The sequence below is a fragment of the Gorilla gorilla genome, chromosome 10 (genome assembly GCF_029281585.2).
Source record: "Gorilla gorilla gorilla isolate KB3781 chromosome 10, NHGRI_mGorGor1-v2.1_pri, whole genome shotgun sequence".
NCBI lineage: Eukaryota > Metazoa > Chordata > Mammalia > Primates > Hominidae > Gorilla > Gorilla gorilla.
The window spans coordinates 138696101-138709408 of NC_073234.2; the positions used below are offsets into that span (position 1 = coordinate 138696101).

The following is a 13308-nucleotide window of genomic DNA, read 5'->3' on the forward strand; positions in this document are numbered from 1 at the left end:
CCAGAGCAGATAATTCTTCCAGTGAGCACCATATAAAGTAGCTTGAATTTAGGGGCCGTACTTTATGAAAAAGATTCCTGTAGCACCCACCAAAAGCCCACAGGATAAGCACCTACGAACTGAGAATGGCCTAACCATGGGGTAACAGGCCAACTCAATAATACTGCTTCTGGCCGGGCGTGGCGGCTCACGCCTGTAAACCCAGCACTTTGGGAGGCCAAGGCGGCTGGGTCACCTGAGGTCAGAAGTTCGAGACCAGCCTGACCAACATGGTAAAATCCCATCTCTACTAAAAATACAAAAATTAGCTGGGTGTGGTGGCACGCTCCTGTAATCCAGCTACTCAGGAGGCTAAGCTGGGAAAATCGCTTGAACCTGGGAGGCAGAGATTGCAGTGAACCAACATCAAGCCACTGCACTCTAGCCTAGGCAACAGAGGGAGATTCCATCTAAAAAAATAAAAATTAAAAAAAAAAAACTGCTTCTGGTATTTTTTTTCCTAGCATACACTTAAGTTTGCTGCACTTAAAATACACCCATAATGCAACTTCACTTTATCCCTACCTCTGACTTAGCAAACACATTCTTTCCCCAGCCAACTGTGCTAATGATATCACCAAAATGTTTCCGTGTCAGATGGGAAAATACAGTTTGAACAGGCATCTCCTACCTCTTGTAAAAAGTAAAGTAGAGGTTCCTCTCCAAAGACTTTCCTCCCCATTTAATTTGGAATAAACGGTAACTTCTCTTTGAAGCAAAATTTATTCAAAGACCTGTGCTAACATTCCTAATTATCTGCTAGCCGTGGTAAAGAAATCAATGTACTTTATGTTCTTAGCTCCCACAATTTAGCCTAAATATTTGCCCTGGCATGCTTACACTGGTCGGAGCAAGCATTAGGTCATAGCCTGTTCCTCTTCCTTATTTAAAAGTGTTTTTACCTTTCTCACCATTCCACAAGTTACTTTCTCCTCCCTTTGTTCTCCTCTGCCTTCGCCTCTTTTGAAAAGTTTTAAGTTGCTTCCCCATCAGGACAAATACAGAATGTGAGGTCCCGTTCCAGCCAATGGAAACCAGACACAGCAGTAGGGTGGACGCATCAGGTTACAAATGACCCTGTCTCTTTGTTCGGTGTACTCTCGTGGCAAAACTGCTGGCGAGTGTACCCTTTCTGCAGGAAGTAAAAATGGCCTTGCTGAGTAAATTAAATTTATGTTCAAGTGCTATTTCTTCACGGCACCGGGGAACAAGCATTTCAAACACTTTCATGAGAGATTATTTAAAATAGCACTTCTTTAGACCGGGCGTGGTAGCTCACACCTATAATCCCAGTACTTTGAGAGGCTAAGGTGGAAGGATCACTTGAGCCCAGGATCCAGCCTAGGCAACACAGTGAGACCTCATCTCTGCAAAAAAATTTTTTTTTTCCTTCACACACCCATTCATTCAATACAAAAAGTCTTTTAAAAATTATTCAGGCGTAGTGGCACACACCTGTAGTTCCAGCCACTAGGGAGGCTGAGGTGGGAGGACTGCTTGAGCCCAGGAGGTTGAGGCTGCGGTGAGCCAAGATTACATTACTGCACTCCAGCCTGGGTGGCAAAACAAGACCCTGTCTCAAAAAAATAAAACAGCACGTAAGAATTCAAGGAACCCACATTTTAATACAAATTGTTAATGAAAATAAGCTTTATTACATCAAGTAATAAATACATACAAAGATGCAAACAGTTTTAGTCATTTTCTTCCAGATGTTTTTATCAACTTACAATAAACGCAGAACTGAGATCTACTTACAGTCTTAGTATGAAAGTGTTCGGGGGTCCTTGTTAGGTTTGGTGGGTTGCTCTTTCTTCTGTATTTATAACTTGTGCATTTTTAAAAATTGACTTTGAAGCACTAATAGTCATGCAAATGCTTAAGCAAAAAAGAAGTTACATTAAGCAGAACCTACACTGTATGGCAAATGGGAACCGGCTACTAAGTAAAGCGTGCTGTCAATATGCGTTCAAAACAAAATCCCTACAGTGGTATTAGCTTATGAAAAGGAACAAAGAACACCGTGGGTAACAAATGTATTCAAAAGAGAAGATTAAAGGGAGACAATGGTGTCTTGGAGGCAAACTACAGTTTGCTGTATGATAACTTTCCGTGCATCTTTTAAATCAATGCTTAAAAAACAAAAAAAAAACCTGGGCAGTTCCTAACTACTTAAAATGCAAATCCTAATTAACTGCAAAATCTTTTCTCAATCTTTGAGACTGTAGGTTCAGAGCCAAGTGAACCATGGGAGGAAAAACCAAACTGTAACCATTTTGAAAACAAGGGTTTCATCTGAACAGGGGAGATGAACTGTAACTTCTCATCTTGTAAAAAGATGGAAATCCTTCAAAACCAACAAGGCAGCTAGGATCTGGCATTCCGTTCCGTTTCTGCCAAGCACTCCCGAACCAGTCCTCTAGCGTGAATGATGCCTGAAAGAGAGGCAGAGACCTGAAGTCAGCGAGTGCACAGGACCAGCCAGCAAAGCCCATTCTGGAACAGGAAGAGGATCCATCCTTCCACAGCCTGTCCACAAAACCTTCAGACAGAAAGGGAACCAGGGAAACCTATAACCAAGCAACCCTGAAGGATGCTAACAATCCCATCCCTCTCTAAAGCCCTTCCCTCCTCACCACAACTCTTCCTGTCTCTCTAAACATTTTTTCCTGCATTCAAGGTGGCACCAGCAAGCTGTCTTTCCATGACACTGTTGGATGAAAGACATGTCTCCACCCAAATTCTTTTGCTTGACCCACTATGGAGATTTTTCTCTGGCTTCTTCAGTCTGAATTCTAGACAGGGCTTGACCGGCGTAAGTAAGCAAGAGAATGGCTTCAGCGGCACACGTGAGGGCGCAGAGAACTGACTGCTGCCCACGCGAGACCCTGGGTCCACGGGGACAACCCCACAAGACTGCAGCTACCTTCTGCCCGATGAATCTTCCCCAGTCTTTTGTCTCTGTAGTTTGGTGCTTACCTGTTTTTTCTTTCTGCCTCTACTGAACTTCATGAAATATGATCTTTTAATAGACACTAAGGATTCTATTCCTTCTAATACATGACTCCCAGAGGCCACTGGGAATGACATCCCACATCATCACCTCACAAATCTTAGAATCTAACTCAGAGCCTTGGAGAATGTTTTCTGTGAGGACCAGAGAGCAAATATTTTGAGCTTTGCAGGCTACACAGTCTCTGACACAACTACTTCACTCAAATTTTTTTTTGAGACAGCATCTTGCCCTGTCACCCAGGCTGGAGTGCAGTGGCACGATCACAGCTCACTGCAGCCTCAACCTCCCAGGATCAGGTGATCCTCCCACCTCAGCCTCCAGAGAAGCTGGGACTGTAGGCACGCACCACCATGCCTGGCTGTTTTATCATTATTTGTAGAGATGGGAGTCTCACTATGTTGCTCCTGGCTTCAGCCTCCCAAACTGCTGGATTACAGGCATGCACCATCACACCTGGCCCCACAAACCTTTATTTATGAACACTTAAGTCTGAATTTCAGATAACTTTCACACGTCCCAAAATCATTTTTTTTTTCAACCATTAAGAACCATGCCTGTCGCGGTGGCTCACACCTGTAATCCCAGCACTTTCGGAGGCCGGGGCGGGTTGGCCACTTGAGGTCAGGAGTTTGAGACCAGCCTGGCCAACATGGTACAACCCCATCTCTACTAAAAATACAAAAATTAGATGGGCGTGGTGGTGGGTGCCTATAATCCCAGCTACTCGGGAGGCTGAGGCAGGAGAATTGCTTGAACCCGGGAGGCGGAGGTTGCAGTGAGCCGAGATCGCGCCACTGCACTCCAGCCTGGGTGATAGAGCGAGACTCTGTCTCAAAAAAAAAAACAAAAAAACCCCACTATTCTTGGCTCCTGGCTCTTGGGCTGTAGTTGCCAACCTACCTACAATGCTCCTAGCTCCTAACTCCCTGACCCGTCTATGACGTGTTTTCACCCTGCTGTGACATGAGCTTGGTAAGCTTGGGCTTGGCTGTTGGCCAAGGGGTAGCACTAGGTCTTCCTTGTTACTAAAAGACTGGCAGTTTGTATGCATTTGCTGACTTGAACCAGTGCCTTTTCTGCGTGACTGCAAATTACCTGTTGGACTCTGGGACCCAGCATCTTCCCAGGAATTTCCATTCGGGTAACCAGCACCCCAGCTACCGGAGAGCAGCCCTGGGACCACCCAACTCTCCAGGCGAGACCAGGGTTGGGCTCTGCATCCCTTCCCCCAGGCCCTCTTCAATCACATCCTCTAACCCTGCTAGTCCCAACCTAGCTTTGAGATCCGTCAACCTCTTCACAAAGGTTTCATAAAAACCAGAGCAACCCCGCTCCTGGCAGCAGCCTGTCCTCAACTGGCCCTCGTGTCACTGGGGTCATAACTTCAACTACTGACCCCATTTATGCTACAGATTTACAACCAAAGAAAGTTCCTCTCCCAGGCCGGGCACGGTGGCTCAACGCCTGTAATCCCAGCACTTTGGGAGGCCAAGGCGGGAGGATCACAAGGTCAAGAAATCGAAACCATCCTGGCCAACCAACATGGCGAAACCCGGTCTCTACTAAAAATACAAAAATTAGCTGGGTATAGTGGCACGCCTGTAGTCCCAACTACTCGGGAGGCTGAGGCAGGAAAATCGTTTGAACCCGGGAGGCGGAGGTTGCAGTGGGCCGAGATCATGCCACTGCACTCCAGCCCAGGTGACAGAGCTAGACTCCATCTCAAAAAAAAAAAAAAAAAAAAAGAATGTTCCTCTCCCAGGTTGCTTCTCCAGCCTTTTTAAGAACCCCAAGTCCCAGGCCAGGCATGGTGGCTCACGCCTGTAATGCCAGCACTTTGGGAGGCCAAGGCAGGTGGATCACCTGAGGTTGGGAGTTCAAGACCAGCCTGACCAACATGGAGAAACCCTGTCTCTACTAAAAATACAAAAAATTAGACAGGTGTGGTGGCGCATGCCTGTAATCCCAGCTACTTGGGAGGCTGAGGCAGGACAATCGCTTGAACCCAGGAGGCGGAGGTTGCGGTGAGCCAAGATTGCACCACTGCACTCCAGCCTGGGCAACAAGAGTAAAACTCCATCTCCAAAAAAAAAAAAAAAAAAAAGAGCCCCAAGTCTCCCCTCATCTTGAATGCATTCATGGGCTATGGCTCTGCTGCACTGCCGCCTTCTAAAATAGAAATCCTGCTCTCCCTCCACTCCCCTTTTATTTCAGAAGGTAGCAACCTATTTAACATCCTTTCGAAATCAGATGGACAGTCACACCTTAACACGAGTCCCTTGTGCTCTGTCATCTCCTGCCTGCCCTCCCTCTCCAACCATTAAAGAACAAAGTGCTCTCAGCCTCCCTCCCCAGACCCTAGCACAGACCTACACACTTCCTTGGGTCTCCCTCCAAAGAGGTGACAGCAGAGGGCAGTGCAGGCACCAATGAACCCTGAGCTTGGCCTCCCTAGGACCAGTGTCGGCCCACAGGAGCAGACCAGGCAGGGTCGGGGGCGGGGGGCACTTCGAACACACCCTTGAAAGCCAGCAGACCCCCTGGCAGCACACAGGGTAAGAAGGGCTCCCTGCCTGGGCTGCCCTTCCCGGAAGACCCCTCTGAAGACATCGGCCCCCCAGGCCCCTCGCCACCAGACCCATCGCCTGCCTGAGGCCTTCACCGCAGACGGCAACTCTGTAACAAGACAGGAGCTCCCGTGAGTGAGCCCCATCCCTAGCCCACCTTCCGACATTTTCCCCAAAAGTCTTTCCAGAGTTAAAGGTCTAGCACTGTGGTCACCGACAGGGCAGCGGGGCCGGGCTTACCGCGCTTCAGCCTCTCCATGGCACTCTTGCTCCCTGCGTACGTGGGTCTGATCTCCTTCCCCAGCTCTTCAATGATGGCCAGCAGCTCCGCGTATTTGCTTTGGGGCACCTGGCTGTTCCCAGTTCCCTAGAATCAGAAAGAAATGGGTTCAGCAAAATCAGCCGGGCGTGGTGGTGCGTGCCTGTAGTCCCAGTTACTCAGGAGGCTGAGGCAGGAGAACTGCTTGGACCCAGGAGGTGGAAGTTGCAGTGAGCCAAGATCACTCCACTGCACTCCAGCCTGGGCAACAGAGCGAGACTCCATCTCAGGGAAAAAAAAAAAAAAAAAGGGTTCAGCAGCCTGACCCCAAGGCCACAGGCAGGTGGGTGGAGAGGGCCCCGGGCCGGTCAGGGTAGGGAACGCCGCCCAGCCTCAGACTCCTGGGGCAGCCACCTCAGCTGGGCCAAGGCACGTCCCATTCTAGGGGACAACTACAAGTTAGGAAGATGGTCCTCACCCTCCTATCCTCACACACTCAGGGAGGCCACCCAGCCGTCTCCAGGAAGCAAGTTTATTATCTCCAATGAACAAAACAGGGGAACTAGCTCATTTTGGCACAAAAGAGTCCAAACAGCATTTCCCAGGATGCAGATGGGTGGGAGGGCACATCCCAGGTGCCAAGCCTCCAAGCCAGTGGGGAGACAGAGGCCACAACTGGGCCACCAGGACCACAGCGATCCGCCATGGCCCAGCCAGAGCCTGGAATGCATTCCTTTCTCTCATCCTCCCACCAACAGGGCCCACCCCCCAGAAAACCTTTCCTCCCACCACCACTGGGAGCCCCACAGCAAGCACCCAGATCAGCGAGGCTGGGCTTCCGGCAAGCCCGCAAGCCCACAAGCCCAGGCTACCTCCCCTTGGCCACCTCCTCCCATAGACACGCCAGCTCCCTGGGCGAGGTCCTTGCCTCCCCCCTCCTCCACCACCATCTCTGTCCCCTGGCCTCGCGCTCTGTCCCGTCCTCGTCCTGCTCCGGCTGCTCTGCATCCCCACAGCACTGCCTCCAGGCTTCACAGGCCTCCCGCCTGTCCCGGCGCCGCCGTCGCATGGCCAGAACGTGGCACTGCCACTCCCGGCTGCCCCTCTGCCTGGCCTCCCACAGCTGCCGCTTCTTCAGCCGGTCCCGCTCACAGGCCCACACCTGCTTCTCCTCCTGGGGCGGGGCGGCCTGGTGGGGCATGGCCGGGGAGCCGCCCACTTGGCGAGGAACAGGCTCCATGGCGACCTCAGAACACTGGTGCTGGGGCCCAGCCAGGGAGAGCATCTTCCCGCTGGGACCTTCCTCGGGGCGGCTCATCCCTTGGAGATGTGGGGTACAGTTGAGATGGTGGCTGCCCCATTCCTGCTGTTCGCCAGCCTGGGCTGGGGGTACTAGGATCACCCTTGGGCTGATGAGGAGCCCCGGTCTTGGGCAGTTACCAAGTGGGGGGTCACAGTCTGGAAAGCGGTGGAACCAGGGAGCGGCCTCGCCCAGGCCACGCTCTCAAATACTGGCCCTCGACAAGAGGCAGCTTGGCTCTCAAGACAGGGCCACCTCCTCTCTGCTGGGCCCACGCCCGTGGAGAGCAAGTGGGAACTGACCCTGTCTTCTGTCCCAGCTTGGAGAGCCAGCATCAAGGTCAGGCCTCACTTGCCCAAGAAAGAGGAGTGAGGAGACCCACTGGAGGAACGCGTGGGGTGGGAGCCTCAGCACAGCTCGGGCTGCTGCCCCTTCCTGGTGCTCTCCTGTCCCCTCCACCTCACACGTCCCCGCGAAGCACAGTCCCCAGTGCCCTCCATTCTGATGTGTTCTGAGCAGGAGCGCAGCCAGGGCCTTGGGCTGAGAAAGCTCCGTCCCATCCTTTCTGCTCCTTCGTCTCTTCCACCAGCTTCTCTCCTCTGATGGTGGGAAGCATGTCTCCCCCTGGCCCTCCCACCACGCCATCACCCCCACTGCCATACCTGGGTGTAGCCTAGGGACGGTGGCCCGTAGTCACTGAGCAGCTGGCGGTACTGTGAAGACGTTGCCATGCTGGTGGAAGGCGAGTGGACACTCCCAGCTGTGGGGTGGGGAGAGAGAGGCCAGGAGTCAGCTCAGCCAGTTGTACCAAGGCAAGGACTCCGGGTCCTGCAACAGCCCTTGCCCAGGACCCACACCACCAACTGTAGCAGGATGGAGAACCCTGCTCTCCACCTCTGGTTTGACCAGCATAGAAGATGGATAATGAAATGTAGCTACAAGGCACCCGACCATCCCCAGCTCTGCAGCAGCCGCTGGTCCTCACAGAACTCCATCCCATCCAACCAGAACCTTCCAAGCAGCAGGGCTGCTCCCAAAGATAAAATTATTGCCACTCCTGGCCTCAACTCTGCCCATCCCCTCTCCCTGTGTCCTGGTCCCCAGAGGCTGAGAACCTAGAGGCCACATCACACCACAGCGCCACGCAGGCTGGTCGAAACAAGGCTGAGCTTCCAAGCCTTTTTGCTTCTGTGCGCCCAAATCTCTGCTGTGCTCAATGACGGGGAAGACAGGAAGGCCTTGGAGTATTTGAGACCCAACCCTGGTTGAGACAGGCACGCTGAACATCAAATCAGAAATCTAGAGAACGGCCTCTGTGTGCCCCAGATAAAGCCCCTCAACCCCTCTGTGCCTGTCTCCCCCTCCCCAAAGAGGGGACCAGACTCTTAGCAGTCTATGCCCCAAGGGTTCTGTATCCCAAGACAGGAGGGTTGAGGCCCCACATACGGGATACAACATTGGGGCCTGTCCAGAGCTGCAGTCAGTGACCAAGCAGGGCCCAGCCCAGAACGCAGCCTGCTGGATCTGGCAGGGGAGTCCGTGGCTAGGAGCACGCGGCCCCGCAATGGCGTCCCAGTGGCCATTAGCGGGTAAAGGATATCCTGCAGAATGACAAACAGCGGTAACCATGGAGAATTTACCTAGTCCTCCTCGGCAGCTGCCCGCCTGCCGCCCCCAGAGCCACACGGTCTCTCTCTCACACACACAGTGGGCGCCGCAGACTTGGCCTCAGGGACAGACAGCTGGTGCCAGGCTGGCCAAACCCACCAGCTGCTCGCTTGGTGTGGGTGAGGGGAGGGGCAGAGGAGGAAGGAAGTTCAGGGCCTCAAGCTGGGGGAGCCAGGAGGAGCCCTGGAGAACCCTGGCTCCAGGCCCCTCGATTTAGAGAAATGGACCTGAGGGGGTGGCCCCAGGGCACACAGCATAGAGGAGACCAAAGCAGGGAGCCAGCTACCCCGGCACCTGCCCCTCTCTCCGAGAACGGGGACAGTTCCGAGCTGTCTCCCTGAGTCTCAGGCCAGCCCTGGATGCTGCCACTGCAGCCCCCGGTTATGCTCCAGCTTGGGCTGGAACTGCAAACGTGGACTTGGATCCTGAACTGGGCAGAGCACCGTGCCACTCCGAGCCTCAGTTTCCACGCCTCCCACGTGGGGATGATGAGACACGTGCGGATGATGAGACACGTGCGCTATAGGGGCGGGTTGCTTGGGAGGGGGATGCACAACGCCCATGATATCCGGCAGGTCCATGGCCACTGCAGGAATTGGGCAGGGTGATGTCCCCCAGAGCCCCCTAACCACATCAGCCAAACCCCAGTTTCCTGAGCTTCTGATGTGGCAGCAAGCATGGCATGGCGAACACAGGCTCTGCCGGCACAGACCTGGGTTCTGATCCTGGTCACTACACCTCTCTGGCTCGAGGGCCAGTCGCTGGGGGTAGCATCGCGCACAGCACCCCAGGCGTTTGCAAGATCCCAGAGCCCTGGCAGGAGGGGTGCTGGCCACTTCCCACGCACCCTCACATACCCTCAGTGTGCCCCCATCCTCTTCCCCAACTGCTCTGCCCGCTGCTCCTCACCTCCCCTTTTCTGTCCTCCCCACTGGACTTCGTGCCAGCCCCAGCTGTGCCACTCCTGGCTGTGTGACCTCAGACAGGCACTCCGCCCTCCAGTCCTCAGTTTCTCCATTTGTTAGAGGCAGTGCTTCCCAAGAGAAAGTCTATGGGCTCCAGATCCTACTATTTGATGATACTGGGGTTAGGTTTTGCAGGGCTGAGAGGGAGGAGGAAGGAGAAATCGTCCCATTTTGGCTGGGGGACGAGGAGCAATAGCTCGGTGACCCCAGTGCTCTGTCCAGGCCACTCCCTTGTTCGGGGGCGGGGGGGTGTCTAGTCCTGGAGAGAGATGGCGGAAGGGCTCCGAGTTCCACTCCTGGTCACTCCTTCCTGCAGACACAGGGACCAGGACACAGGGACCACGTCAGCGAAGGCCGTCTCGGCGCATCTCAGACAATGAGTGCAGTGTGCAGGAGCGAGGGGTTGGCAGAGGCCAGGAAGCTCCTGGGGCCAGGCGCGGCTCCCCACCCCCACGCCAGACAAAGAGCGCGGGGCCTGGGGAGCTGGCGGCCTTCCCGCCACTTGGGGCGCCTGGGGGGCTCTGGGGCGGGGGAAGCGGGGGCTTTGTCTAACTCCGCCACTGCCACCACCGGCCAGGCCGCGGCTTGGCAACCCGTGAACAGGAGGCAGGGCTGCAGGGCGTGAGGGATGATGACAAGGAAGCCGGAGGAGCAGCGGCGGCAGCGGAGAGTCCATCTTGGATGCAAATGGCAGGAGGGGAGCTGGGGTTCTGCAAAGGGGCCCGTGGGGGGGAGGGAGGGGCACCAAAAAGCCCAGATCTAGGGATCTCGGCACTCCTGGAATTCTCCACAGGACAAAGAAGAAAAGCTGAGTACAGGTGCAGCCAGCCCAGAACAGGACTTCAGGGGTCCCCGTGAGTGCCGCTGTCCCTGTGACCCCAAACCCCGAGGGTCCCAGTTTAGGGCCCCGGCCCCAATGACACCAGGGTAAGCCTGAGCTCAGCCTTGCCCAGGCTGGCAACACCAGCCCCTGCCCTCCCCACAGGCCAGAGGAAGAAGGCTGCTGGCAGTCCTACCTGGCAACAAAGCCCGTCTTTGTAAGGTCTGCGGACCCCAGAGGAGGTGAGAATGTTTTGAGAAAAAAACAGTGGCTGTTTGCTCTTTGGGACTCCGAACCCACAAGTGAGCAATTCAACTCTCCCTCCGCACCCTGACGCTTAACCCTTTCCTGCCCCTACACCTCAGTGTCCAAGATTTTTTTTAGGTATCGTTTTTATGGGCCCCACTTCGGATTTGGGGGGTTACGAAGTCAACGTTTGCAAACAAGGCCCAAAACTCGAGCAGGAGAGCCAGCGTGGCACCGGTGACCAACGGGGCCACTCCTCTCCCCGTCGAGTCCTTCCCCCCACCCCGCCCCGCAACACAACCGCCTTTTGGGAAGTCTGTTTCCGACCAAGTGTCAGAGAAGAAGGGCCCCAGTGAGGTCACAAAGCCCGGCACCTACGAATCCCTCAATGTTGTGCCCACTCCCCGTGGCTCCCTCGGTCCCCTGGGCTCAGCCCGAAGCTGCCTGACAACTTCTGGAGGAGTTTCCTGGGAGCGCCCGGCTGCGGCCGCAGCCCCAGGAAGGTCGAGGGGAGCCCCTCCCGGCTTCTGCATCGACGGCCTTCCAGGGCCAGCCCTTGGGGGCTCCCAGATGGGGCGTCCGCGTGACCCACTGCCCCCACGCCCGCGCGCGGGCCCCAGCAGCCCCAGAGCTGCGCCAACTTCGTTCAGTCCGCGCTCACCTTACGGGGATCCCCGCGTGACCGCATGGGGCAGCCCCTGCTCCCACGCTCCCGGCCGAGGCCCCCGGGCCTCCGAGTCCGCTGCCCGCCGGCGACCCCATCCCGGTCCCAGTCCCGGCGGCCCCGCGACCTCAGGGCCCCCGGCAGCCCCGCAGCCCTCCATCCGCGCCCGCCCGCGCGGGTCCTGGCCCTGCCCGCAGCGCCCCCCGCCCGGGCTGCTTCACGACCCCGCTCCCCAGGGCGGCGGGGCCCCGCGCCCCGCTCCCGGCGCGGCCCGGGCCGCTCCCGACTCCCGCCGGCAGGGGCCCTCGCCGAGCCGCCCAGAAGCGGGAGGAAAAAGGAGCCGAGAACAAGCCTCCCCCGCCCTCGCCCTCGCCCGCCGCGCTCCCTGCGATCCGCAGCCGCCGGCGTGGGGGTCACCCCGGGCCGCTCGCCCCGCACCCCCAGCCAAGGCCCTCGGCGTGCGGGGCGCACCAGAGAACTTTCGCGGCGCGGGCTCGGGAATCATGGCGGCGGCAGCGCTGCCCCGGGCCGGGACCCTGAGCCCCCCGCCCCCGGCCTCCGCGGGCGCCCCGGGCATCCCCGGGCCGGGGCCGGGCGCGCGGACCCCCAACTTGGCGGCGCTTGGGGCGCGTCGCACGCGGCTCACTCACCGGCGTTGAGGGCGGCGGCGGGCATGTGCGCGGCCAAGTTCGGTTTGTAAGACATCCCCCTGGGCGGCGGGCGCGCCGGGCGCGGCGGGGCCAGGCCGCGAGGACGGCGGCGGCGGCGGCGAGGCCGGGCGGTAGCGCTGCAGCCCCGCGCCCGTCCGAGCGCCCGCCGAGCGCCCGCGCACTTTTTGTTGTCGGTGGCTCGGGCCGCGCCGGCAAATATGGCCGTCCGCGCCCTGCCGCCGCCGCAGTCTCACCCAGGCCCCGGGTGCGGCGCAGGGGCGGCCGCAAACTTTCCGCGGAGCCGGCGGGGCGGCCGGGGCCGGGAGGGGGCGGCCCGGCGTCAGGGGGCGGCTCCGCCTGCGGCCGCGCCCCGCGCCTCCGGGTGCGCTCGGCGCCCGCAACTTGCCAAAGTTTGGGGGGCTGGGGTCCCGGCGGCGCCTGAGGCCCGCGCGCGTCCGGGCGGCTGCCCCGCGCCCGGCGCCCCGGGAGTGTACTGGGGGCCGCCCCCGCGGCGGCTGCGGGAGGCCAGGGCGAACCGGAATCCGAAGAGCACTTTCTTCCCCTTGATGGTGGGGGCAGGGATGGAAAATTACCTGGAGAAAATGGTGGCGAGTGGTGTATTTAAGCACGTAGATCATTCCAGACGCCCAGGTCTGGCCAAGCCCCAGGATTAGAATAACCGATGCTTGACATTGATTTCAAATAAATTTCATGTCTCTGTCTGTATGAAGTGGTTTTTAACCCTTTGGGGATCCAAGACTCCTTAGAGACTGACAAAAGCTTAGAGGCCTTCTCCACCCCTCACCCCCCTCCCCGGAAAACTCATCCCTGAATCGCACAATTTCGTGCGTAGACTCACTCCAGTATTTAAGGGAAGCACCTACTATGCGCCACTCACTGTTCCAAGCGCTGAGGATACAAGAATTGAACTTGGCAAAGTTTCTACCCCCTGGAGTTTACGGGACAATTTTAGATCCTCCTTCGACCCCACCCCCAGCCCATCCTTGGATCTGACTGAAATGTAACCATCCAGTGTATTTTGGATTTGGATTAGATGAATAACCTCAAGGTTGTGGGGTTTTTTGGTGTTTTTTTTTTTTTTTTTTTAATCTTG

At 56.7% G+C, this 13308-nt stretch overlaps 1 protein-coding gene across 6 annotated transcripts; it reads right to left on the bottom strand.

Annotated features, from left to right (window-relative positions):
- Positions 1-1671: 1671 nt before the first annotated feature.
- Positions 1672-12488, bottom strand: CDK2AP1 (cyclin dependent kinase 2 associated protein 1). 6 transcript variants are annotated; one of them, XM_004054084.4, is made up of 5 exons: positions 10831-11344; positions 9759-10124; positions 7844-7941; positions 5863-5989; positions 1672-2474 (listed from the first exon to the last, which is right to left on the bottom strand). In XM_004054084.4, the coding sequence occupies exons 2-5, from the start codon at positions 9865-9867 to the stop codon at positions 2407-2409; spliced, it is 402 nt and encodes a 133-aa protein (XP_004054132.1). In that variant the 5' UTR covers positions 9868-10124; positions 10831-11344; the 3' UTR covers positions 1672-2406. The 6 variants fall into 6 exon arrangements, with proteins under 6 accessions (XP_004054132.1, XP_004054128.1, XP_004054130.1 ...); XM_004054080.5 differs by lacking the exons at positions 9759-10124; positions 10831-11344 and adding an exon at positions 12195-12488; XM_004054082.4 differs by lacking the exons at positions 9759-10124; positions 10831-11344 and adding an exon at positions 11542-11679.
- Positions 12489-13308: the final 820 nt, after the last annotated feature.

Coding starts and splice junctions, on each gene's coding strand:
- CDK2AP1 (XM_004054084.4), bottom strand. CDS start 9,867: ATGGAGAAACTGAGGACTGGAGGGCGGAGTGCCTGTCTGAGGTCACAC. Junction 7,942..9,758: donor GGGAGGACAGAAAAGGGGAG/GTGAGGAGCAGC, acceptor CCCACCCCACAG/CTGGGAGTGTCCACTCGCCT. Junction 5,990..7,843: donor CGTCCCTAGGCTACACCCAG/GTATGGCAGTGG, acceptor TTCTGATTCTAG/GGAACTGGGAACAGCCAGGT.